The sequence below is a fragment of the Cylas formicarius genome, unplaced genomic scaffold (genome assembly GCF_029955315.1).
Source record: "Cylas formicarius isolate icCylForm1 unplaced genomic scaffold, icCylForm1.1 PGA_scaffold_7__23_contigs__length_41026272, whole genome shotgun sequence".
NCBI classification, from domain to species: Eukaryota; Metazoa; Arthropoda; class Insecta; order Coleoptera; family Brentidae; genus Cylas; species Cylas formicarius.
The window spans coordinates 7,973,594-7,998,893 of NW_026844352.1; the positions used below are offsets into that span (position 1 = coordinate 7,973,594).

The window sequence follows — 25,300 nt, forward strand, 5'->3', positions numbered from 1 at the left end:
GTGTAACTTACATCATTACTTATGTAACTTTATAAAATTTATTGGTGAGAAGCACATCTGAATATGTTTGCATGGTCGGGGATCATAAATATATTGAATCACTAGATAAAATTGACCAACCACTCAATGTCAAAGTTAGAAACAAAAAGAAAGAAGCGTGTCAGATTTAAAAAAATATTATGTCAGTAGGACTGACTAGAGATTGTTACGATCTCTTTATTCTTAGCTTATGAAGTTTCGATTATGTTATGGTTATATGTCTCTGGTTGAGGTTCCACAATTATGGTTTGGGTTAGATGAGGTGAAAATTCAGTAATCGGAAAAAATGATCCATGATTATTTCATCCATCCGTCAACGGCTTCTATATACGTTCTTTTATGACTGAGAATAATCAGGGAAACTTTCTAAATTCGTAAATAGGGATAGGTTTTATTTTTGTCATTCTAGTGGATTAAAATGAAAATTTTTCAGTATATTTAGATAAAAAATTGAAAATAACGGGTTTGATTTTGAATTCGCAATATTGAACAATACAGCAATATCGGATCAATCATAACCCGAATTGTTTTCTAGTTTTAATCGCCACTGAATACGTGATTCGATTCACATCCGCTTTAATAGACCTGGCAAACGATTTCATCGACTTTTTATACAGTAGCTTGTTCGGACCAAAGCTTTCCAAGTAATATTATTTAAATTTGAATCAATAGTTGCTAAGTTAAACATTCTGTAGGAGTAGAGTCAATGCAAACTGCCAAACTTTTCCCTTTACCATGGCAGCCAGCGGAACAGAGATTAATAATGCATGATGCCTGATTTAAAAATAAATTTATTCGCGTTTCGGATGAACGGCTCCGGTGACAGCCCCCGATTCAAATTCTCGGAGACAAAAAGGACGTTGTATGTTTTGAGGGGTGGGGAGAGAAGTTTTGTTATTTTATGCGGGGTTCGATAAACAAAATGGAATATGTGCACCCCAATATCTGTACGTATTTTTGAAAACTGCTAGAAAATTAATCAGACCTTAAAAATTTGGTTATGTATTTTATCAAAACCTTAAATTTAATTTTAAATTAATTGGTATTCAAGTTTAAAAAACCACAGCAATGTAAAATTTGTGATACGATGACGCCTGCGGCATGCAAAGTTTCTCGATCATAAAGAAATTGTTGCGTATTCTTCATAACTCTGAAGCGTCTTTCGTGGTTGTTTTTCCGTCAATTTCTAATTCACGATGCACCCCCAACATGAGTTTTTGTATCCCCACATACTGACACGGTGGAAGATTAAAGTTGAAGCTCTGTAGTAATCTAGATATTTGCTTACTACAGTCTTCATGAAAAATATTTTCCTTATATGCTTCCCATTTTCCGAGTTGTGCATCCCCACATATCGATATAGTGGAAAATTAATGAAAAATATGTCTAAAGCTTCGGACTGGCCTAATTTTTGATCTGTACAGTCTTTGTCATCGATTAATTAAATGCTTATATAAATAAAACTACTGAAAATTTTATTTTCTACTCCCTTCTGTAAAATATCCAATTTTACACCGATCTAGCGCACGGGAAGCGACACTTTACCATTTGAATTTCTTGTCGCACGGATCCGAGAAACTTCGGACATTTCCGGAATATTACCGCTAGAGTTTGGGAGCAATCGGATGTTTTAAGAGATTTTACCGCCCGGCTTGAATTTTGCCTTTTGTCAAGTCTGACAGTGTTGTCAGTGAATGTATTCGTGTTCTTTTACAAAAATGTACCCAAAAACTAGCAGTCGTCTAAAGAGTAGAGTATGCAATACATTTGGTAAACTTTTTAAGTCACTCGTTAAACGCCGTTTACCACACTTGTTGGATAATATAGTATTGTTATTTTGTTTCAAAATAGCACCAACAAGTTAAATGGATAAATCCAAATTTATTTTTACATTTAGTGTCCGTTGTAAAAGACAATAGTTAGGCAATAATTTAAAATAGTACAAGTCAAAAAATAAGTAAAAACATGAGTTTTTTTTAAATAACAGAATTACACACATGAAAAATAGCTTTTATCAGGATAGCAAATAAGGATAACAACTGTTCAGATAAGTTATTAATCGATTAGTAACATGAGTTCAATCTATTACCATAGTGAGTTACTATAGATTGTTAGTATTTTCGTAAATTTTTTATTTTGTGGATCGAAATATGGTTCTCATTCGACCTCATACATCCGATATTTATAATAAATATAGGCTAATAGAAAATTTAAAAAATATTTCTTACTCATCAGAATTGGAATGGCGAACATAAATACAGGCATCTCAGCGGCATCTACGGCTTTCTATAGTTATTAAATTCTGTACAATTATATTAACTAACAGAAAAGCATTTTAAAAAACGGAGATGCATGCTAGGCTCTCAGTTTTTCGTGAAAATTAAAGTTTCGGGAATTCATTATAAGATAAGATTTATTTATCTATCGATGCTGAAAAGTTGCCAAGTGCCAATTGAAAGAGCTATTAAATATCCCCATTAATTGCCGCTTACTTTTTGAAAAGCCATCGATCGGTTTAAAAAATTGGTGATTTGAAATGCTAATAAAACATTTGATGATAAAAATCGATCAATCAGGTGTGGCTGTTTATTAATTTGTGCTTGACCCCAGTTAGAGAAAATGGAATATGTACGTTTTCGAAACTAAGAGAAAAAATTCTTTAGATATGTTCACACCACGTGATATTTCAAAATCTAGCAATTTGTATTTCAATATTCCTGGTGTTCTCGGTGCCCGTTCTTGTTCGAGTAAATCGAATATTTTCTCTGGCATATCGCGTTACCCGTTATTGCGTTATTGTACTGTGGCGCATCCGACCGGAAAACGCTGTAGCTTCGCTCCCGCAGTAATCTATGTTTCGCAATATAATCCCGCACTGTTTTATTGTCAAATTAAAGCAAACGAAGACATGAAACGGCCCGCCAAGCGCGCCCAAGAAGAAATTCCTCGGTTCTCATATAACAAAGAATCGGGCACATTCCCAGTTCCCGAGCTCTCCTAATATCTAAGAAATTTAAGCGGGCATAAACTATCGCGACGAAATCTTGAAGGCTTATTTTTCGGTGGAATTCCATTGTACGCGGAGAAGAGGAATTCCGTCATGGGAAATTGTTCCCTGACGAGGTTCTCTATTCTATTAAGCCTAGTTATGAAGCACTTTTAATTAGTCGTTAATTCGAATTAATTTTTCTATTCTACTATTTTCGCTGAATGCTACTTAACATCTTCGAGAAATCTAAGAAAACGTGTTCAATTTTTTACTCGCGAGTGACAGCCATAAATACTTTTTTTCTACTCCCTACCTAAAAAATACCCATCACGCTCTGATCAAACGGTAAATAGAGTCATATCTGGTGTACTAGCTCTATGAAATGTGTGCTACTTTTGTGGTATTATAACGTATGTCTAAAATTTTGCTAGGGTTTTGAACATTTCCCATTAAATTAATTAAATCAATTAATTAAATAACATGCATTGTTTAATGGCGTAGAAAATCTCATAATTCTTCATTGTCAGCATCTAGTCTCGCAGTTTTCATTGTTTTGAAATAAGGTGCTTCTATTTTATTTATAAATTTACCTCTGCTTACCTATTCATGTTTTGTGCTTTTTCATATTTATGTTTAAAAGAAGAATTCTATTTAATTATGAATTGATCTTAACATATATTTTTATATATTTTCTTAAGTATATTTACATACAATCAAAATTATTAGTAGCTAATTTTTTATATTAATAATTCCCATTCTTTTATGCTATACATATAAATAACTACAATGTATGAAGTATTTTTTCTAAATATTTATGGATTATAAGATACAACACAAGCACGTCTTGGGTGTCCAATTGTCGTCAGTATTGCCATATTATGTAAACTAAAAAAAAAATAGGACTAAATCTTCAAGATAATTTCTAAAATATTTCCGTCCGTTTTGAAAATTTATAGAATTTATAAAATTTGTATTTATTAATTTAACACTGCCCCTGCCTTTCCTACTTTTTGAAGAGATGTTTTAACAGAAAGTTTTGTATATATTTTTTATTTTCATAGTTTTTTAATGACGGCGATATACAAAAATTTTCCACATATCATAAAAGTTAATATTCAAAATAGACGAAATCCGTAAATTATCTAGAAATATGTTAAATCATTGTGACATCCATGAAATCTGTGAAATCTTACGGTTGTATAAAATCTGGTGCCTCTTCCTTACCTATGCTTTAGTTACTAGTTTCGGAGTGATTTGGTATGTTAAGTCTGACAGTGAATTCACACGTCATGCAGTGAATATATTTGTGGTGTTTTGCAAAAATATTCATAATGATCGTATGTAACATGGTATGTAACACGGTGATAAACATCTTCAATCACTCATTCTTTAACGTCAAGACCAGCCAGCAACAGAAAATGTGTCAAATAAAGATATAGAGCATTAGATTCCTTTTTTATTAAAACGTCCAACGTTTTGTTTTTTCATCTATTATTTTGTTTAACATTCAGTAAATAATTGAGAATAACAAATTGAGAAACGCAGAAATAATCTACTGTCTATTCTTTGTTTTTTAAGAGCATTAGAAAAGTAGAATCAATTAATAATATGAATAATAGGAAATAAATATTAATTTCCGCTACTTTTAAGCAGTTTGCAAATATTGGCAGATCCTTTTTAATGTAAAATAAATCCTGGAGGTTGGATATGATGTTTTATAAATAATTTGAATTAATTCCTTTCTTTCATTACATTAAGCAGCTGCGTTTTTCTGTCTCTTAACATTTTCCAGGACTGTAAATTACTCTTTTTTTTCTTGATAATCAATTTCTTTTGTAGAATTTAAAAATGAATACCATGTTGCCTAAATGCTAATGATAGCTTAGGGCAGAAAATATCAAAAAAACTTACAGGCAAAAGTGGTTTTGGTTCACTTATATTTTATGCTTTATTTACCTCATATACAGAATGTTTGTTTGTATATTCGAAGACAAGTAACAACTTTTTCATTTTATATAGAACACCATATATTAGGGCATTTTTCACTTCCGTAGATTTTTCTAAATAAGCCTTGCCGTTCCTGACATTTTCAATGGTGTTTGGGATCTTAATATATCTGACAATTTCTCCGCGTGAAAGTATTTGTGCTATATTGGGGAGTCGATTTCCTTATAGAAGATCTACTAGTTATCTATTTCGTGGTATGCATTGATATTTTAAAAATAAATAAATAAGGGTGAATCAGAAGTAACATTAAAAATTAAAATGAAAAAATCGTTATAAATCTTTGTTTTCAAATGGAAGTATTTTTCTAATTTTATTGTATTTAGTGTTTAACAGGAGTGCCTCTCCATAAGGTAGTCCTTTTCAAAAAGTTGTAGCTGTGCAAATATAAGAAATAAAAATGCTATACATAGATTAAATGAAAAAGATGACGTCGAAACATGGCAGAGAAAAACAATGGAGCACTACAGAAAGGACACGTACTATTTATTGTCGGTGATCTTTTTTTGCATATCCTAAAAACCATGCCATTAAACTATTTAAGCAAAGGTAATGCGATTTTGCTTAATTTCTGAAAACAAATTTTTTCAAACACACAACTAACACTGTAAAACTAATAATTGTAGAAATCAGCAAGCAGACACGTCTGGGCGCTGCACTCTTGCCTTTTCTTGTAATTTCCCCTGTCGAACTTACCTGAATAAAGTATATTATTATTATTATTATAGAAAAAAAAAGAGTTAGGCAATAGAACCGTTTCACATTCCAAATATTGTAAATATAATGTTAATAATCAATATCAAACTATCTTCTTAATTTGTTTTATTGAAGATAATTATTTCCTCCATTATCTATTTTGTTTTTAGAAAAACGTGGCATACAGATGAGATCATTTGGATGTGTTAAAATAACGGTAACAATAAAAAATTACTAACTTTTTCTTCTATAAGGAAATTAACCATTCTTATATAACAAAAGGTTTCAGTCGGAAAAATCGATAAATATATTTAGTTGCTGGTCACATAGAATTCAAAATATGTCAGAACATGTATACATAACAATATAATATTTTTAAATTCTTTAAGTTAACTGTTGACAATTTGAAGAAATAAGAAAAAAAAAATTTTTGGATATGGATATTATTATGAAGATTGCAATCAGTCAGTTACCAAAAAAAAAAAAAAACAAGTGTCAACAGCTTTGCTGAATAAATTATTATAAGCAGTTTGCAAGAATCATCATCTCTAGTTTCAGAAAAAAATTACCAGGGGAAATGTATCAGGTAACTTTTTATTATATCCATACTATATTTGGTGTTATAAAATCAAAATTTCATATGATTTTATAAAATTATTTACACAATTCAAGTTAATTGAATTCTTTTGTCACTATCAGCATTGTAATTGATTATACTGATGTTTATAGACATAATGGGAATAATAAGGTCAATCTTATGTCCATCCAATGGTATGAAGTGTCATCTCGTAATAAACGTGCCGCCGCGCACAGAAAGGTATCCTTTCTTCGGGACGTTCGAAACTTGAAAGAAATCAAATCGACGGATTGTTAAACATTGATAGTTTGTTAATCAAACAGCGGCCGTTTGCTTTTCCAACTATCAAAGCAAATTTAAATGACGTTGTTTACAGATGGACCGAAAATGAGTAAAGCGAGTAGCGGCGGCGGTTCGTGGAGCAGAAAGGGGAAGTCTGCGAGCAAAGAGTTGGCGGGCATGCGGCGACAACGCAGCTTGGAATGGAGAAACGAACGTGGATACAGTTCCAGCGAAGAGGAGATAACCCCGAGGCCCGTAGACAGCCACGTATTTGCCTCTTTGCTAGCACAAGCCCAGAAGGAGTTTACAAGTGAGTTAGTAATTAGTAGACGAGATCAAATGGCAGTTGTTGCCGAGATAAAAGGTGGAAAGTCGAGAAATCTGATGGAGTTGCGCACGAATTGATAAACTTTGCAAATAGTTTTCATCGTGCTGGGAAAATGGCTGCGAATTTCGACGGTATTCGAGAATAATAATTTCAATCGGCTTTTGTTATAGAAGGTTTCATCATGGACGTTTATACAATGAATACGAGTTTAATTTGTTGTTACATTTGAATTATTCTCATCGATGGGAAGCTCAGACGTCCAACTAAAAGAGACCGAATAAGTCATTCATAAAATAATAAACTACGTAACGTGGGAGAAAATTCCCGAGAGGGGAAATAAATCATTCGCCTCATTCGCCTGTGAGATTATAACGTAACAATATGAAACATTTTTTAATTACATTATTAACAGTTACATTATAGACAATTGACACACTTCTAGTGATAATGGAACTCTAGAATAAATATTACTAAGCATAAATACACAAAACACGACAAAAATATACCCGCCTATGAAACACGCCCTCGATTTGTTTGTATACACATGAAATGACACGTCGGAATTCAAACTGATAACTTCAGTTCAAACTTCATGTTATTGCATCATTTTCTCTTTCAGTCTTAGTAGCAATAATATCCAGAAACTTTTTCACTTTCACACAAAAAATAAGCAAAACTTGCCTTAATTGGCCTAACCATATCGCTATCGTTAAAAAAAGAACTATTTGTTTTTTAATGGGTAATGTTTAACAAAATCTTTGTAAGACAAAATTTTATTCCATGTATGGTGTATGGCGTAAAAATTCCGGCGATATCCAGCACTGACAACATTGTCCCTAAAATAAAAACAGAACCGTCGATTTTGTATCAATGATGGGAAGGCAATAGTTTTGTTGCAGAAACTAGTCGGTTGAATGGATTTATATAAATTTTTTATATTAGTCAATAATCTTCTACCATGAAAGTCATGAGATATTAGCAATATTCTTACATACATGATATACAAAATTAAGTGCTCACTATCGCTATCTTCTTTACTTTTAGTCTACTGTACCAATGCAATAGTATATTATAAACGCTTGTGTACAATATTCACTAAAAATTGAAAATGACTTACTTATTGGCATAATTTACATTTTCACGATTTTATGACATAAAATTTCGTCTTAAGACACACACTAGATTAAAATCATCATCGCCATTTTGTTTAAAGTACTTTCAGGAATTTTTTAATACGCAGGGGAGCGAGGGGTAATTCCGAATAGCGGATAATGCCGAACACCTGTTTATGTCTTGTGCTGAGAGCTATTGACAACCAAAAATAGTGTGGTATGGTAGGAAACTGTATTAAAAGTTAACAAATCGATCGGAAATGGATCTAAGTGGCCTGTTGTAAAAGTAATGGCATAAGTTTTTACTTGCAATATTAAGGCAAATTAATAACGAAACTTAATATTTTTTTCAAAATTAGCAACCGATATGATTGTCTAGGTCTTATCTAACCATTCGTATAATAATTTTTTCAAATATTATAATTTTATATAAATTCTTATCTACAAAAAAATCTGAGATGCATTTTCGCATTTTGCAGTTGTTCGGCATTACCCATACGCGAAACAGTTGTTCGGTATTACCCTGAATGCATTTTCGTGCACAATAAAGTTATTTTATTAAATTACATACAGCTAATCACGTTATTTTGTTTACTTTAGACGCCGAGAAAACATAAAAGAAGAACTGTCAACTGTTGTTGGACAGGAGAAAATATGGTGTCTACAATAAATGCTGTTCAAAATGGTGGTGGCCTGCGCGACGTATTGATGTACGTGTAACATGCCTTTATGAAAGAGTTAAAAAGGGAAGATACTACAAGCCAAGGATGGTGGTCCGTACCATATTCTCTGAAGAAAAAGAGCAGGAGATTTTTGACCATTTGTTACAATTATCCCAAATATTTTAGGAATTTTAACGGGTAGGAAGGAAGCGACAAGTATTAATAGAATTCAAGCCTTTAACCAAGAAGAAATCAACAGATTTTTTAAAAATCTTCAAAACTTGATGGTCAGTTTTCAGTTTTCTCCAACTCGCATATTCAACGCCGATGAAAGGGGAATCACTACCGTTAACAGCTCGCCTCAAATCATTGAGAAAAAAGAGCAAAAGCAATTTGGAGCTATAACAAAAGAAAAAAAATATTATACTTGTATGAGTGCCAATGGTTCATTTACCCCACCTTTATTTATTTACCCTGGAATGAGGATGACACCGTCTTTGGAACGGAATGGCCCACCAGGTTCTATTTACACATCTACTAAGAGCGGTTGGATGACGGAAGATGTATTTCTGGTTGAAACATTTTTGCAAAACAAATAACAATACAAAAGAAAATCCTGTTCCTTTGATTCTCGACAATCATACAAGTCACATATCATTACAAATCTACGAATTTTCTAAGGACAATGGAATTCATATGTTGTCAATACCACCACACACGTCCCATCGTATTCAGCCACTGGAGTTGACATTTTATTCCTCCCTTAAAAAAGCGTACGGTAACGAATGTGACTTATTTTTTAAATCGAGGCTATATAAAATTACTTTCATGACTGATATTAACAGTATATTTACCAAAGCCTATATTTCAGTCTATACTGCAAAAAAATCCATAAAGGGTTTTGAAAAGGCTGGGATTTTTGTAATTAATCCTGGTGTATTTCGTAAGGAAGACTTTTTTGTTTCCCTGAATGAACCGATAGTGGCGATTATTGAATCCGGTGACAATAATATTTATAATAACTCCTTTAATGAAATTATACCTTTGCTACCGACAACCCAAATAACCGAAAACAACAAGGACAACGCTCAAAACAAATATCAGAAATCCTTACGTCCTATACCTTTGAAGTCGGTATTGAAAGAGAAACAAAAGAAAAAGCTGATAAAAGAAGAAAAAGAAAAAAGAGGTAAAAAAGTACACAAAGAAGATAAGTACATACAAAAAAAAACGGTTATTAGACAAGTGTTTAACTCAGTAGTGAAGGCGAAGATGATATAAATGAGAAAAACGTATGTGATGATGACGAATTAGATGATATGGATTTAAAAAAGATAGAGCCAGAACATAATGAAGGACAAGAGTCTCTGGTATACTGAGAAATCGGTAAAGACGAAATTTGGTATCGTTTTATTGCATATGGTGGTTGGATGCACAAGCTTTGCAGTGGCGTCGCAACACCAAAAGACTACATTTGTGATTTTTGTTCATATTAAAATAAGGTTCTGTTATATTTTGTTTCTATAGATGTACGGCATTGCCCGCAAAGTTTGGGTAATGAGGAATTTGCAGTATATTTTTGATAAATTCTTTTGACTTATTTTTTTTTTTAATCTGGACTGTTCCAATTACTAGAATATACTTTAGAAACATGATTGTACTATCAACAGTTTCAAAGTTATGATTTTTTTAAGTGTTCGCTGTTACCCCTCGCTCTCCTATATTGATTCTGCAATTTTTTCTGTACACAATATACACTTCTAACACGTCCATGTCTTTAAATATTTAGGTATACAATTTTTTAAAAATTTTAATATTTATAACAACATATTTTTTTTTAACAAGTTGGCGGTGTGTCTACGACCAAAAATGAAAATTACATTCGACAGGTCAAAGGATTGTTTTTTTTTTTATCAAAAAACAAGAGGTTTATGTTAAATACGTATTTCAATTTAAAATTATCATATAAAATGACGTTCGCGCATCTAAAAAGATGCGAGGCATTGAACCAAAAGGTGGTGTCCGTTAATCTAGTTTGCAATCCAAGACGGAGTTTTGTTTCATTAAATCAATGCAAAATACCTAATTATATACCGATCTAACGTGCAGAAAATGTCATTTTACAACGTCCGTTTCTTTTCCCGCGGATCCGAGTCACTTCGCACATTTCTGGGAACCGCACGGGGGTATGGCAACAATTGGATATCAATGTCAATGAATGTATTCGTGTTATTTTGCAAAAAAGTACCCAAAAACTAAGGGTCGTAGAAAAAAATAGCATATGGTATATTCTAAGGTATTTTAAGGTATTCGATTTACGAAAAATTGTTTAATAAAAATTATTAAGATGTTTAAGGGAACTTTTATATCATATAACTTTCACGTATGTGCTCAGTTTTTATGTATGTGCACCAACAATTAATAATTTTCTGGAGTGGCAAAACGTAAGGAAACAAAATATTATGTATGAAAAGTCGGGAGTTTTCCTCCCCCCTTTCAGCATCGCATTTCTATGTCGTACATGTTGTGCAACGAAACTCCCCGTTCAGCCTTTTTTCGAACTAAATTACTGCAAAACATATTAGGACAATTTGTCCGATCGCCACCCAAATTAAAAAAAAAACAGACTCTAAATAAATCGTGACGCAAAACGAAGTGACAAACAGGGCAACGCGACACCCAATTTATAACGTCCCCCCCTGGTGGTAACTAAACGAGGCTCGCAGCGACCCAAAAGCGTCCTCACACACGTACACAACGACTGCTCCGTGGGATGACGTTTAAATGACCCTTCTCCGGTATCAACGTTCCCCGTAAATGTCAATTATAATGTGGCAGGAACCGCCTAATTGCGAGCGACTGTTCGCCGCTCTACTAGAATGGCGAACTCATTTGGCGCGGGTCCTAATTAGTGATCGAAGATTGCTTTGATGCTCGAATGCATTGATACTTCTTGAAAGTTCAGCAGGATGGAGGCATGAAGATATTGTGTTTGCGAGGTTCATTGACACAGTCTGTAAGGCCTACGTTGCGATAGAATAAACAGTGTGGAGCATAATGAATGGCTAATTGCATGTATCTTTTCGTTGAGTTAATTAGTGTCATTCATCTGATGGACCAGCTTGATAGAATGTGCGCCAATAAATAGAATAGTTACAGCAGGAAGAGATGATGAGAAAATCCGTTATCTAGTGAAAACTGGACTATTTTCGAAGAATACTACGCTATTTAGGCTGTTTGTCTGTAATCGAATATACTTCTTCCAATGAGGTTTTCTCTGAATAATGCGGACCTCTAATCATTTTATCTTGTTGTTTCCCAGATCTCCTTATTTCCACCTTCCGTATGTGTCTTTTGTTTTCTTCGTGTCGCACATTTAGAGATATATATTGTTGACGAGTGATTTCTCGAAGGCCCTTCCTAGCTTGGAAACTCTTTTGATGTTATAATCTTTCATAGTTCGCCTAATCTTTTCGGACAAATTTTTCATACACGGACTCATTAACAACGGAATGTTCCTTCCACACGTGGCTGTATTATTGAGCCTATTTTAATACTGCTTGTGATTGATGTATTGATTTGGATATATACGTCCCGATCCTTACTTTTATATATATCCAGCAGCAGCAAAATAGTAAGTTCTTTATCAATGGTAAATTTGATACAGTCATTGTGTGAATTATGGTGTTTGAGAAAGAAGTGCGGTCTATCGGTTCCGGTTTTGGGTCTGTCGGTTGCAATATTTATGGTATGAGTTTCGAACCCTTCCATGTGTTTGACTTCACTGAGGATTGTTGGAGACCTATCAGTAAACCATCATCAAATTAGATAAGTCGCATACCGTGACGTTTAAGATATTGCGAACGTAGGTCCTTGGTAGATTTTGGATTGGGATACCATTTTTTTGCATAAACTCGTATTTTTGATACTACTGGCGATAGTATCGTCGACAAAAAACAAATTTTAGTCTAAAGTTCCTCCAAATTATTAGCTCTATTATCTACATAAGAATAGTATTTGGTATAAGTAAAGAAGTCATTAAGGTCAACATTGTGAGTGGGGACGACCGTTATGCTGAAACATTGTTTCTCCAACTGACTAGTAACAACTGCCTAAGGTGTTGCAATAATTTTCTGCTGCAGTAGATCAAGTAAATAGGAACATTAAAATTTTCGCCAATAAAGAATTTGCAAACTGTCGCTGTAAGTTATCTTTTGTTGTCGAGAAAGATGCTCACCACTCGGAAAGTATTATCAACACCCATTTGTTCGACCTTCTTTTCTTAATTTTTGACATACAACTTTAAAACTCCTATAATTTTAAACTATTTGAGTTCGTAAAGCACGCTACTATTAATTTTTCATATATCACTGCAAATTAGAGAGAAAATCTTAATAACTGTACTGTAGGATAACCGAGCCAACACTCCACGCAAACAATAAAATGCAATTTCGATTCCAAGGGGTCCGATTCAGGAATAAAAATCTTTTTATTATTAAAGCCACTTCAGGTAAGTGAAAACGCAAAGCGATCGATACGGGAGACCCCGGTCGAATGAAGGGGTATAATTCCACAGAAGGAAAACAACTGTAATAACATCAAACATCGTGTTCTCGAGGGGGCATTTCGATTGGACTCGGCGGTTTCCTCCGACACAAATCGCAGACGTGTCGCGTTAAGCACGTGGACTTTGTACCGCAAGCGGGGTGTCAGCTCGAAAGCCCCATCCATCACGCCACCACTCAGTTCTTTACGCCAGGTTCTTTTCTCCAAAGCTTTGCTCCGGATAAGCGTCTGGCTCCGCGTGGACCGTATCTACGATCTTGTTTAATAGTTTTACACGATGTTGGGCTGGGAGCAGTCTCGACGATGTAACGAAGCGTGTTGCCGTCACGCCGCCTCAGCAACACTTCGTTAACAGTGAATTATTTACCACAAATTGTATTGCAAAGTTCGCATAGGGCTAGTTTGCCGACCAGTGTCCCTGATGTATCCAAATAAGTATCAATGGGGCTTTATTTTGGGATATGTAACTCTGTCATTACTGGGACTGAAATTATAGTAACAGTTTCCTCCACACAGAAAAAGGCGAAGCTTAAAACCGTGGTTGCGTTTCAGATAACTAGTTCTGCAGTCAATGAGACAATACTCATTTAATTTTTCTTAAATGTGTTGATGTTGGTATAATCTACCCGTTTTTTGAACTCCCACCTCCCCTTTTACACTATCCGAGGTGTCAGTCATAATGGTAAGATTCACACTTACCCGCGATCAATCAATTTTATTACACTGGTGTCCCATTATCTAAGAGCCACATTATATAGCCTTATATTTATAGTCTATTTCATCTTTGTTTTTCATATATTTCAATAATTACCAGTCAGGTTTGCTTCCATTAGTCGGTTTTGTCTATTGTTATACATGCCATTCTGAAAATGGTGTGCTGGCTTCCCGGCTATGATACTCATAGAAGGGAAACAATGTTATTTTCTTTAACATAAAATGAGGCATTGTGTATAGTCTTAGATGCCCTTATTTAAGATACATTACACGGAATATATCTTCTTCTTTTTGGCACTACAACTCTGGGTGAGTCTTGGCCGCATACACTATTGTCCTCCAGCTCTGTCTATCCTGAGCTTCCAATTCCCAAAGGGTTATACCCATTTTCCTCGCGTCCTCCGTAACTGCGTCTTTCCACCTCCTTCTAGGTCGGCCAACAGATCGCTTTCCTTCTGGCCTTTCACAGTATATGATATTTAAGAGTCTCTGATCATTGCTCCTAACAACATGCCCTGCCCATCTCAGTCGACCAGATTTAATACATCTTACTATGTTTTCCACACCATATAGTTGTTCAAGTTCATTATTATTTCGACGTCTCCATTCTCCTGTTACAATATCCCTGGTTGATCCAAAAATCGCTCGTAGTATTTTTCTTTCGAAGACCAGAAGCTTGTCGGTTTCTCTTTTGTTTAGGACCCACGTTTCGCTACCGTATGATAAAACAGGGCGTATTATGGTCTTATATATTTTTATCTTAGTTCCTCTTGTAAGTATTTTGGATCTAAGGAATCCTGATAGCGCATAGAAAGCCCTATTTGCCGATGCAATACGTGCGGCTACCTCTTTTTCGTTCCTGTTGTCATCTGTTATTGTCGCTCCTAGGTATTTGAACTCTTTTACGACTTCAAAATTGTAGTTATCTATTGTAATATTTTGCCGTATTCTTTGCCTGGGGTTCTTAGACGTTATCATATATTTAGTTTTAGCTTCGTTGATCCTTAATCCCATTCTTTGAGCATGATTTTCAAAAGAGGAGAATATTTCTCTAACATCTATAGTATTATGTGCCACAGCATCTATGTCATCGGCAAAGGCTAACATAAGTTTCGTACCATCCGTTGCGAAACCCGGTGTTATTTGGGGAGAGATTTTCTTCATGGCCCAGTCCAGAGCCAGGTTAAAAAGCAAAGGGGATAGAGGGTCTCCCTGTCGCAGGCCTGTATGTATTTCAAATATTTCTGACGTAGTCTCACCAATTCGTACTTTTGCTTTGGAGCCCCCTACGCACATTCTAGTTAAACTTATTAATTTTAATGGGATTCCCAATTCCCTCATTGCATACCATAGCTGATCCCGGTTGACTGAGTCGTAGGCCTGCTGGAAATCCAAGAATATTTGGTGTATGTCTTTATTGAATTCCCAGCATTTCTCCATAATCTGGCGGACTATAAAGATTTGATCCGTCGTAGACCTCCCCGGTCGGAATCCACATTGGTAATCTCCTAATATTTCCTCGGCATATGGTGTTAGTTTCTGCACAAGGATCAATGTCACTATCTTATAGGTGGTATTTACCAATGATATTCCTCTATGGTTACGACAGTCCGCTTTACGGAATATATAAAAAACCATAATATTTTTCGTATTCTGAAGAACTTGTCTTCTTGACACTATAACTGCTCAACTCAGAGTTTTACCAACAAAGGATGATTAAAAAAATGCTTTTCGTCAAATCGTGCACTTTAGCAATGTTTTACGTACAAAACTCTAGCCAAATGTTCGACTATTTGTTTAAGAAAATTAAATGAACTATGCAATTTAAACTAAATAAACCATACAAGCCTTCATGTGGATTATTGACTTGCAGAAAGCGTTTGATCGAATACAATTCATAGATATAATACACCTTCTTGGCAAACTCAATAAATATCTGCAAGCAATGGCATTCGGCAAGGGGACTTTTTAAGCCAGCTTCATGATTACAAGAATAATATTAATCATTTTAAATATAATGTATTTATATATTACAAAATTAACTGCTAGCATTAGCTATTTAGCAGCTAAGCTTTTTAAAAGAATCTTTAAAATAAAAAAATCATAAACTTAATTTCAATCATCAAAAAAAACTTGTAATAATTGTAGATGCGGGAAAACAAGCGAAGAAATTCTACGACGTTTTTCAGTTTTTATCAAATTAGGGCTAGCCGATGTGATATTAATGTGACAAATTTCGAAAAACGGTCCCACGAAACTGCCAGCATTTTCATTCAGGATTATCTGTGGTTTCATATGCTGTCATTAAATTATAAGAAGATTAGCATTTTACAATGGTTTGATAAACCTTTAAAATAAATTTTGAAACGCACTTATTCTGCATTTCGAATATGCAATTAGCTTAAGAACCATATAATTGTTTAATTAGGGTAAGTTTGCTGTATCGAATCAATTACTTTTTGCGTTATGACCAAAGGACTACAGAAAAAAAAAACTTTTAAATTCCAAAGAATTATTGTTACTTATAATATGAATAATGTAGAACATGATTCATTCATTTAAAAATGTAAAAGTGAACGGTGATAAAATTATATTTAATCATTTTCTACTAATCTATTAAAAATATTAATTAATATTAAAAATAAAGGTTTTGGCCACATCCATTTAAAAGGACGAACCATCGTGCGACGGGCCGATCGGTCCAGTAGTCAAGGTACTGCATTTTCTCCTCTTTTTTAATGACATGCGGAACTGCTGAAAGTGAATCTGAAAATGGTGTGATAAAAGTGATAAATTTCATCTGCTCTTGAAGTAGTCAAGATCCCGCCTTTTCTCCTCTTCTTTAATGACATACGGACCTGCTTTTCGTCAGTCCTCTGTTGTCACTTCCTCAATGGCTTAATCAACAGCAGCTTAAGAACTTTAATTATGAATCAAATCAAATTCTCGTCGTAATCTCCTGGGCACGCCTGAAAGGTTAGCAATTTTATTGAACAAAGTTTATCTATGCCTGTGTCCGACACCGAAATTGGACGGAACTGGACGGAATGTTCAAATTTATTACTCCACACTTTCCTATAATGACAAGTCTTGCAGGAAGTTTTGCGGAAATTACAAGCAAGCCGTTATAAGCATTCTGCTAAAATATACGCATTTACAGAAAACCAGCACAGCATATCTTTTAATATGGGTATGAATTCAATGCAAAAAGTGGCGAATTAAAACCTCGGTAGTTTATGTATTTACCGTATATGGACTTGATTCTAAATTAAGTGCATAAACATAACAAAAATAACAGAAACAAAAGACAAAGACCAACAGTTTACAGATATGAACCTAACTTAATTAAAACTAGATTTGAAAATTTAGGTGATGGATCCATTCCAATACAGAGGCAGTGACGACCTCGTAAAAGTCGGTTAATTCTCCAATTGCCGTAAGTCGGTGCCCCGACCAATCCCCACTTATGTGGCTGAAGTTAGATTTGGATTTGGATTCGGATTTGCGAATATTACAGTGGACCAGTTTGTTACTTACCTTAATTAAAAAAACGTATTCCTGAGAAAATTCTAAAAAAGTAAGCCGGAAATATTGTAAGGAAACTCGCATCACCCCAAAAAATAATTTCATTACTATTATGCAATCTTGAAAAAATCTGACGTTCAATATTCAACCAGACCATTGAAGAGTCAATTAGTAGAGCTTCAAAATGCTCAACCATTTTGAAACCGTTGGGAAGACAAAACTACCCCCAATAATGAAATGCCTTACATTCGTTTTATTTATTTCGGAATCTCAAAAAAATCTGACGTTGTCCCGGATATTCGATCCGGCCACAGACCAGCCACTTAGGAGAACTTCAATTTCATGTATTGTTCAACCACCTTAAATCCGTCGGGAAGTTATAAAACCACCCCAATAATGGAATATCTATATTCAATTAGGAAGCTAAAGAGTCACTTATGAGAGCTTCAAAATGATGTATTCTCAACCACCTTAAAAACGTCGGGAAGATATAAAACTTCAATCCTAAAATGGCCTAAATTTCGTTATATTTATTTCGCAATCACAAAAAAATCTGACATTGTCCCAGATATTGAATTAGATCATTGGGAGCCAATTGGGCGAGCTTCAAAATGATGTAGTACTCAACTACCTTGAAACCGTCGGGAAGATATAAAACTACCCCCATAAAATTCGCCTTTATCAAAGTAGACAATTGGTTTTTGATTCGAAATTTACCCGCACACACACATCCATCGATCATGGATGTTCACACCGATATTCAGGAAACTTGCTAAATTTTATTTTTACTTTTCATTTTATATTTATTTAGCTGTTCATTAAAAGTTTGCGGAGACATTTGAGCTTTTAGAATTAATAACAGTTGCATATTATGTTCCATCATATAATATTTCCAGCATAGGGAACGCTAATATTCGATAGGGGACTAAATTCTGTATTTGATGCCGTTTAGAGAAACAGGGTGTAATATTTAAAAAGTGAAATTTTGCATCGTTTCCGGATTTGGAGCAATAGTTATCATGCTGGTTGTACAATTTCTTTCAAATAATTCAAAAACAAAAAGAGATAGGCAAATCACCTTTTGAAAATTAACTAAAAATTTGGCATAACAATAAAAAATCATAAAAATATACAGGGTGTGTAACTTAATATTTTAAATACGATAACCGTTTGTAAACGAATTTTAGCGCATCTCATAATTGGGGGTAGTTTTATATATTCCCGACGATTTGAAGGTGGTTGAGTAATACATCATTTTGAAGCTCTTCTGACTGGCTTTTTGATGGCCTAATTGAATATCTGGGACGTCAGATTTTTTCGAGATTGCGAAATAATAATTACATTACTTTTTGGGGTGATGCTAACGGAAAAGGGATTATTTTCTGTATAGCAATATGGAATATGGTTTTTCGGAGTTCCCTTACAATTTTTTCGTGCTTACTTACCCAGCATATCCACAGGAATGTTTTTTTTTAATTAAGATAAGTAACGAACTGGTCCACTGTAATATTTGCAAATCCGAATTCAAACCCAAATCTAACTTTAGCCACATTTCCGACTTGTATATGTGTCACGGCAAATGCCGCGTGATTTTCTGATCCTGATTAACGTCTTCCACTTATAGCGAAGCACCTCCATTCCCGCTAGTGACACTGTAGGGTTAGTTACATGTTCTCCCTGGTCAGCTTTCAAGGTTTCCCCCGCATTCCTTCCATGCATCGCCCAATATTGTAATTCTCACCTACAAGCTCTTGCTCTAGCAGTGATGAGGGAGATCTAGATTTCAGTCTCTGTAAACCGGTATTAGTACCGTCGCTGTGTAATGGTATTTAGGGTTTAATATTAATATTTTATATTCCCTAATTACATGGCTTAGAACAAGTAGCGAGGGTAGAGGTATTGTTCTGTCTCCATTTACCTTTGTATTTCTTTTTCTTTTTTTATCTTACTTTTATTTAACTTTACGAATGATTTTTTTGTTTACGTTGGGTGGTATTCATTCACTTTAGGAAGTGCTTTGGGTTTCGGGATATAGTTTAATTATTATTATTTTGTGCGTATATACATGCCTTGACAACTGTATACTCCGTCTTGTTCTCCCTCCTTTATTCCCGGGAAACCTTTCCTTCTTTTATATATACAATCGAGAATTGCGCGTTGCGAGTCGGAAATTTGAACACCTGTTTTGAAAAGCAGTGTGCAACACCCTCAAGAGTGGAACCCTCCGGTAGAACCGTGCAGCGCATTCCCTTCAACCCAGCACATCCTCCACAAGGAAATTTGGGGTAAGTCAGGGCATGATTACGGTCATTTTACTTCGGATTCGGGGAACCAGAGTGATCTTGGAATTACAGATTGGTACCAACAAATTTATACACAAATTTGTTGCGTAACCGAACACAAATTAGGTATACTTTTCATACAGCCGCTAATTAAAATCCTCGTTTTATTAACTCTAGTATCAATGGTCTTTACGTGACAAATGTTTGACCAGATGCCGGCCCAATATTCAGCCACCGAGTATCCCGTATTGTTGTTTTGCTTTCAATACAACAGTTCATACCGAAAGCAAATATATCCCATTCGAACTTGTTTTGCCAAACAATGCCTTAAAATATTCAGAATCAAATGCAACCAAGCTACAACGCCGTTCACGTTACCACAATGTTGGAAATAGAGGGTTGGTACACAACATCGAAAAGATTACAAATACATAAAAATAGAGTTAAAAGTGATTTTACTTAAATTAGTTTTAATGGCTTTGATAGTAATTATTTTTATTCTGTTTAAAATTGTATTAGTGTTGTAAAGGAGGGTGTGCTGGGAGCTAGGTGGTTAGTTAGGTCCTTGAACTTAGTGAACAAATATTTATTTTTATTTTTAATTATGTAGTTTACGGTACCTTGGAAATTCCTAGGTTGTAAAAGTCATCCAATTAATTAATAAACTGGCATAGAAAAAACCTCATTGTCGTGAATTACATAAAAAAAAAACATATCAAAAAGTGTGCTAAAATTAATGTTACTGGGTAAACTAGAAAAAAAGTTATTTAGGAAAACTAATTATTGTGCTTTGTTTTTGAGACTTTGAGTGGAATAGTATCAGAGTAGAGTAGAATCAGTCCTCAAATACTTTACTCATGATTTGCCCAAAGTATTATGTATTTCTGTATTTGAAAATTATTAATAAAATTTTTATCCGTACATAGCAAGGAGAAAATTGTTTAATGGCAATATTTCCCTCCTCGAAAAAGTTCACATAAGCCATTTAAAAAAATGCTCAACTGTACTGATAGGATCGCCGGGACGCGACACCCCGTAGATATCATCGGAGAATCATTTATTCTGGTTGGCGTCGTAATATGGCATCTCCTCGCCCTAATTAATGTAGTTTGCGCGGTCATTTGTCAAAATTAATATTCCAACGGGGGGGCTCGTGCTCGCGAGCCAAATATAACTTGGAGACTTTCCAGTGCCATTAAAGTTAAATGTTTTACCTGTTCCTACGAAGTTAGCGGAGGTATTTAGCGTAAGTGGATGTAAACACAATTAATTCATAATGGGAAACCGGCGCCCGGCGGAGTGCCGTGTTTGCTTCGGTCGCTCTTGCGAGGCGGGGGCGGCGGCGGCGGCGGTAAGGGAAGAGACGCCACTTTGATTGATAGGCGCGCCCCTCAAATAAAACCAATCAAGCGGCCCCCACATCCGTCTTCAATCACTCGTTGGTCTTTATGCTTCCATAAGTTTTCCGCCGCTTATTTAATGTTCCGTCTCTCTTTAATTTTCGATACATCAAAGCGGCAAGTGACATGTTTTCCATCAGGGTTTCAAACTACGCGTGGTGTAAGAGCTGCGTCCGTCATTTATATTTTAACGTCGCGTCGAGTCGGTTAAACCAGCAGCAAAAGGTCGATTGTATATGTAAAAGTGTCAAAAACATCATGTCCGATTCTAAACATTGAAGCCATGTTTGAACAGGCATTAATAAAAGTATTTGTATTGAAGATTTTGACCCAGAGTATGACGAGCGAGTTGCAATAGGTTATTTTCTAAAATATAGATACGCATAACTGTGAGTTGTATTTTATTGCTAGTCAGCTAATGCTACTGAAAGGAAGTCGTTTCAAAATGTGAAGTGGAAGGTCGTGTAAACCTGTTATTTTTTATTTCTTCATCTTGTTTTAAGTTCAGTTCCAGTGGGTTTATCCATACCTATTTCTTTTGGTTTATGAGTTATTTGTAGTTTTCAACAAAGTTATTGTTTTGTTGATTCCTGCTGTACTCTCCTCACACAGGATGGATATTGCTTTTTGCACTTTTAAAATTAAATTAATTAAATTTTTAAAAATAGACGAAATATATAAAAAATAATTGACGATTACTACTTTACAAGAGAAATAATAACATCTTAGAAGCTACGATCTGTTTAATTAAAACAAATAGAAAGTTAATATGTATAGTAGACATCGGTACACTTGAGTCGTCTTTTACTGCTAAGTTCAAATAAACAACAGGGACGAACATTTTTGTTTCTCATAAGACATCAACAGCAAAGACCTCGAGACCTAGCTCAGCTTCTAGTCATCTAATATATTCTGACTGACTAAATTAGCTCCTGAACCAAGAGATCTAAACGAATGCAACGTGGTCATTTTCTATATACCACATGAACAGTGACCACACTTGTGGTTGCTTCGAGAAGCAACTCACTATCATATTCATTTTAGAAGTACTGCAGAAAGACTGGGCAGCTTTTCTTAGAAATGGACAACGTCTTATGATTAAAAAAATGCTTGGAAGATGGCATTTAGTGACAAATATTGATGCATTCATCATCAGGTCGACTTACGTTAATTCTACTCTGCAAGACTTCCACTGTCACTGCGTTACCACTAGCAATAGTATGTTTTCATGAAATAGAAAATTTTGGGTCCGAGCTCTGTGTGCGAATGTAGTAAAATAGGAGATGTCTATATCCAACAATTTTACTTATTCTAGAAACCCGCTGCGGCCTGCGATGTGGAGAAGCCTCTCGACATATATTGATTAAACTGTTCTCATGGAGATTTCACTTATAATTTTGTTGAGTTATTTCATAAAAAACTAAAACTAATCTAATTATACTCTAGCAAGCATTCTCGCAATAATAACCGATTTGTTTCTTAAGTTAAACATTGGATATTCTTTGCCATTTAAAGAGGCACTCGACAACCTTAACTTGTCAATTTTATCAGATGTATGTCGTGTTCAGTCCGATCATCATATTTAAATATAGTGCCCAGAAAGCCAAACATCTCATTCCCATTCCAATTCGAATAACTTCAGGGTGTAGAAATTACTAGAACCTTACCGTACCCTTGCTTTTAAAAACCGCTCCACTTTAATTTTTGAAGGAATGAAATGCGTGATTTTTATAAAAACATTGTTTGAGGTCTAAAGAACAACTCCACCAAGTCGTTAGTAGCAAAATCTCAGTATTTCGAACATTAATACCAAAATTGTTTTTTCGGCTGTCCTAGATAGCTCTCGTTGGTTTACTCAAGCTTAAGTGTCACTTCTGGAACGTAAATTATGTTCAACAGATAAGGACTAACGCATTATGAATAATTAAATACAGGTATAAGCTCGAAGTCGGTTTATTTAGAATTCAACCGCGATCGAACGAAAAGCAAACGCAATTTTGTCACTCTATCAAACGCACCTCCTCGTGTGTATACAACTGCGAAGAATATATCAAAGGGGAACCCGACTGCGGAGAAGTCCCCCGGGCCGACGGGAAGCATTTCTCAAAGACACTTTTAATTAAGTATTTCGGAGGGGTCAGGTGAAATAAGAAAACCTTTTTCCGATTCTGGAAACTACTTCACGTTAATGGACTTGCGAGCTTCACCTTGTACAACTTTTATTAGTGTCGGAAGAGCTTCGATTCGCGGGAGTAGATTGTGTTTGTTTTGAGGGCGGCCCGTTGAACGGACAAACTGATTGGAAAATTTTCACAAATTTTAGGAGGAGGCACTGAAAGACGTTGTCACTGCGAGTGAAGGTGTATTTCTTAATTTTTGAGTATTAGTTAAAGACTGCTGGCGTTTGAAAGGGTCTAAAATTACACCGATAATTAACGAGTTTACAAGACGTCCCAAGTAGGATGCTCTTTTGTAAGTACATGTTTTCCTCAACAAAAGTAGTCGAAGAAAATTATTGCATAAAAAATGTTTAACGCCGAATATCTTTTAAACAGCGAGAGGTTTCCGGCGGTTATTTTATACAAAGTTACTTTTATTTTTGTGAATCGTGTGTGAATCATGTGAAATCTTATTCGCTAACCAATTATTCTTTATTTGATTTTCCCATGATTTCTTAATATATTATTTCTTTTTTGGTCTGTATTATCAAAATTAAGGTTGGTAGAATGAAAGTTTTACTTAGCTAAACCTATTGATTTCTGAACTATCTTCAATTTTGCATTTCTTGTAACGTTTTTTTACTCAGTTGATGTTTTTTTACCACATCAATCAAGTCCACTCGATTCGCACTACTTTTAGATAAATTAACATTTTTACTGCATAGATCACCAATTATTGCTGCCACTAATAGAACGATTGTCAATTGACACTATTAATAACTGGCTATTAGATAATACCCTACTACCGTAAAACTTGATGCGCCTCCGTAAGCTATAATGTTTTCGTATAGATGGAAATAATTTTGCCTTGGCACTAACCAGTACTTTACTCCATTTTATTTCTAAACAGCGGTACCCACAAACTTAGCCCATGTTTTCCTCAAGATTTTGTAGGATTTGGGCATATTTTGAGAAAATACTGCCCTAAAAATGCTGCATACAAATTTATTGATGATCGGTCTGCTGCCATGTTGGTTGTTGAACGCCGCAAGATCATTGGTTAAAAACAAGATTTTAAATCTCGCTTATGAGCATGTTGGATGGTCTATCTCAAGATTCTTTTCATTGTTGCTTGAACGTACAAATTCAAAATGAATGTTTTTAAAATGTAGCCTTAATGCGTATCCCGCCATCCGAGAAAAAAAATCCAAAATCATTTTCTTTAGTCATAATGTTTTGTTTTACATATCAAGTGACCCGTACTTTTGACAAAAAATCAAAATCGGACTAAACCAACAAAAAACTGGACACTCCGGGAATACGTGAACCTTCTATAATATAAAAAAAAATCAAAACAAAGGCACTTTGTGACATCTATGGGACAGCCTAGAGCACATCGTAGAATGGAAATATTTTCTATTATTATCAATATTATCGATATCGTGATATATAATTTGATGACTTCGAGCCACGGTTCAAGTAAGCTTAACCTACAACTAATTAATTATTGCAGGTATCTTAATTTAAAACCTAAAATCAAAATAACCACACCACACGATCTAAACTGGAGTGATGATAAGGCAAATTTTATTTAAAAGTAGACGGGTAGTGTGTAGAGGGTACGGTAAGAATTACAACACGGATTATTATTTACGATCTATTGTAAAATTCGCCTAGCACACCGTTGTCATACCATTTTCGAATCCATCGGTTGCCATTAATAAGCTAATGAAAAATCTGTGGCGTCAGCCTTTTCCATACCAATGTCGATTGCACAATAATTCATTTGTCATTATTCCGCCCCTGTTAATTAGTTCGAACTAAAATTTTCAACGTACGATAATCGTAACATATAAACAACCCCTGGCGGGTTTCGAATCGGCGAATCATACGCGCCCATAAACATAATAATTGTAGAATTTGTTAATCTGAGTAAACTCAACCGCGCCAATAAAACCCTGTAAT

At 34.8% G+C, this 25,300-nt stretch overlaps 1 protein-coding gene across 2 annotated transcripts in view; it reads left to right on the top strand.

Annotated features, from left to right (window-relative positions):
• LOC132705524 (teneurin-a) overlaps positions 1 to 25,300 on the top strand; it is a 737,223-nt gene that overhangs the window by 268,786 nt on the left and 443,137 nt on the right. For both annotated transcript variants that reach the window (XM_060676144.1, XM_060676145.1), the window contains exon 3: positions 6,682 to 6,897. In XM_060676144.1, the coding sequence (XP_060532127.1) occupies positions 6,693 to 6,897 (205 nt within the window). In that variant the 5' untranslated portion in view covers positions 6,682 to 6,692. The remainder of the gene's footprint in view (positions 1 to 6,681; positions 6,898 to 25,300) is intronic.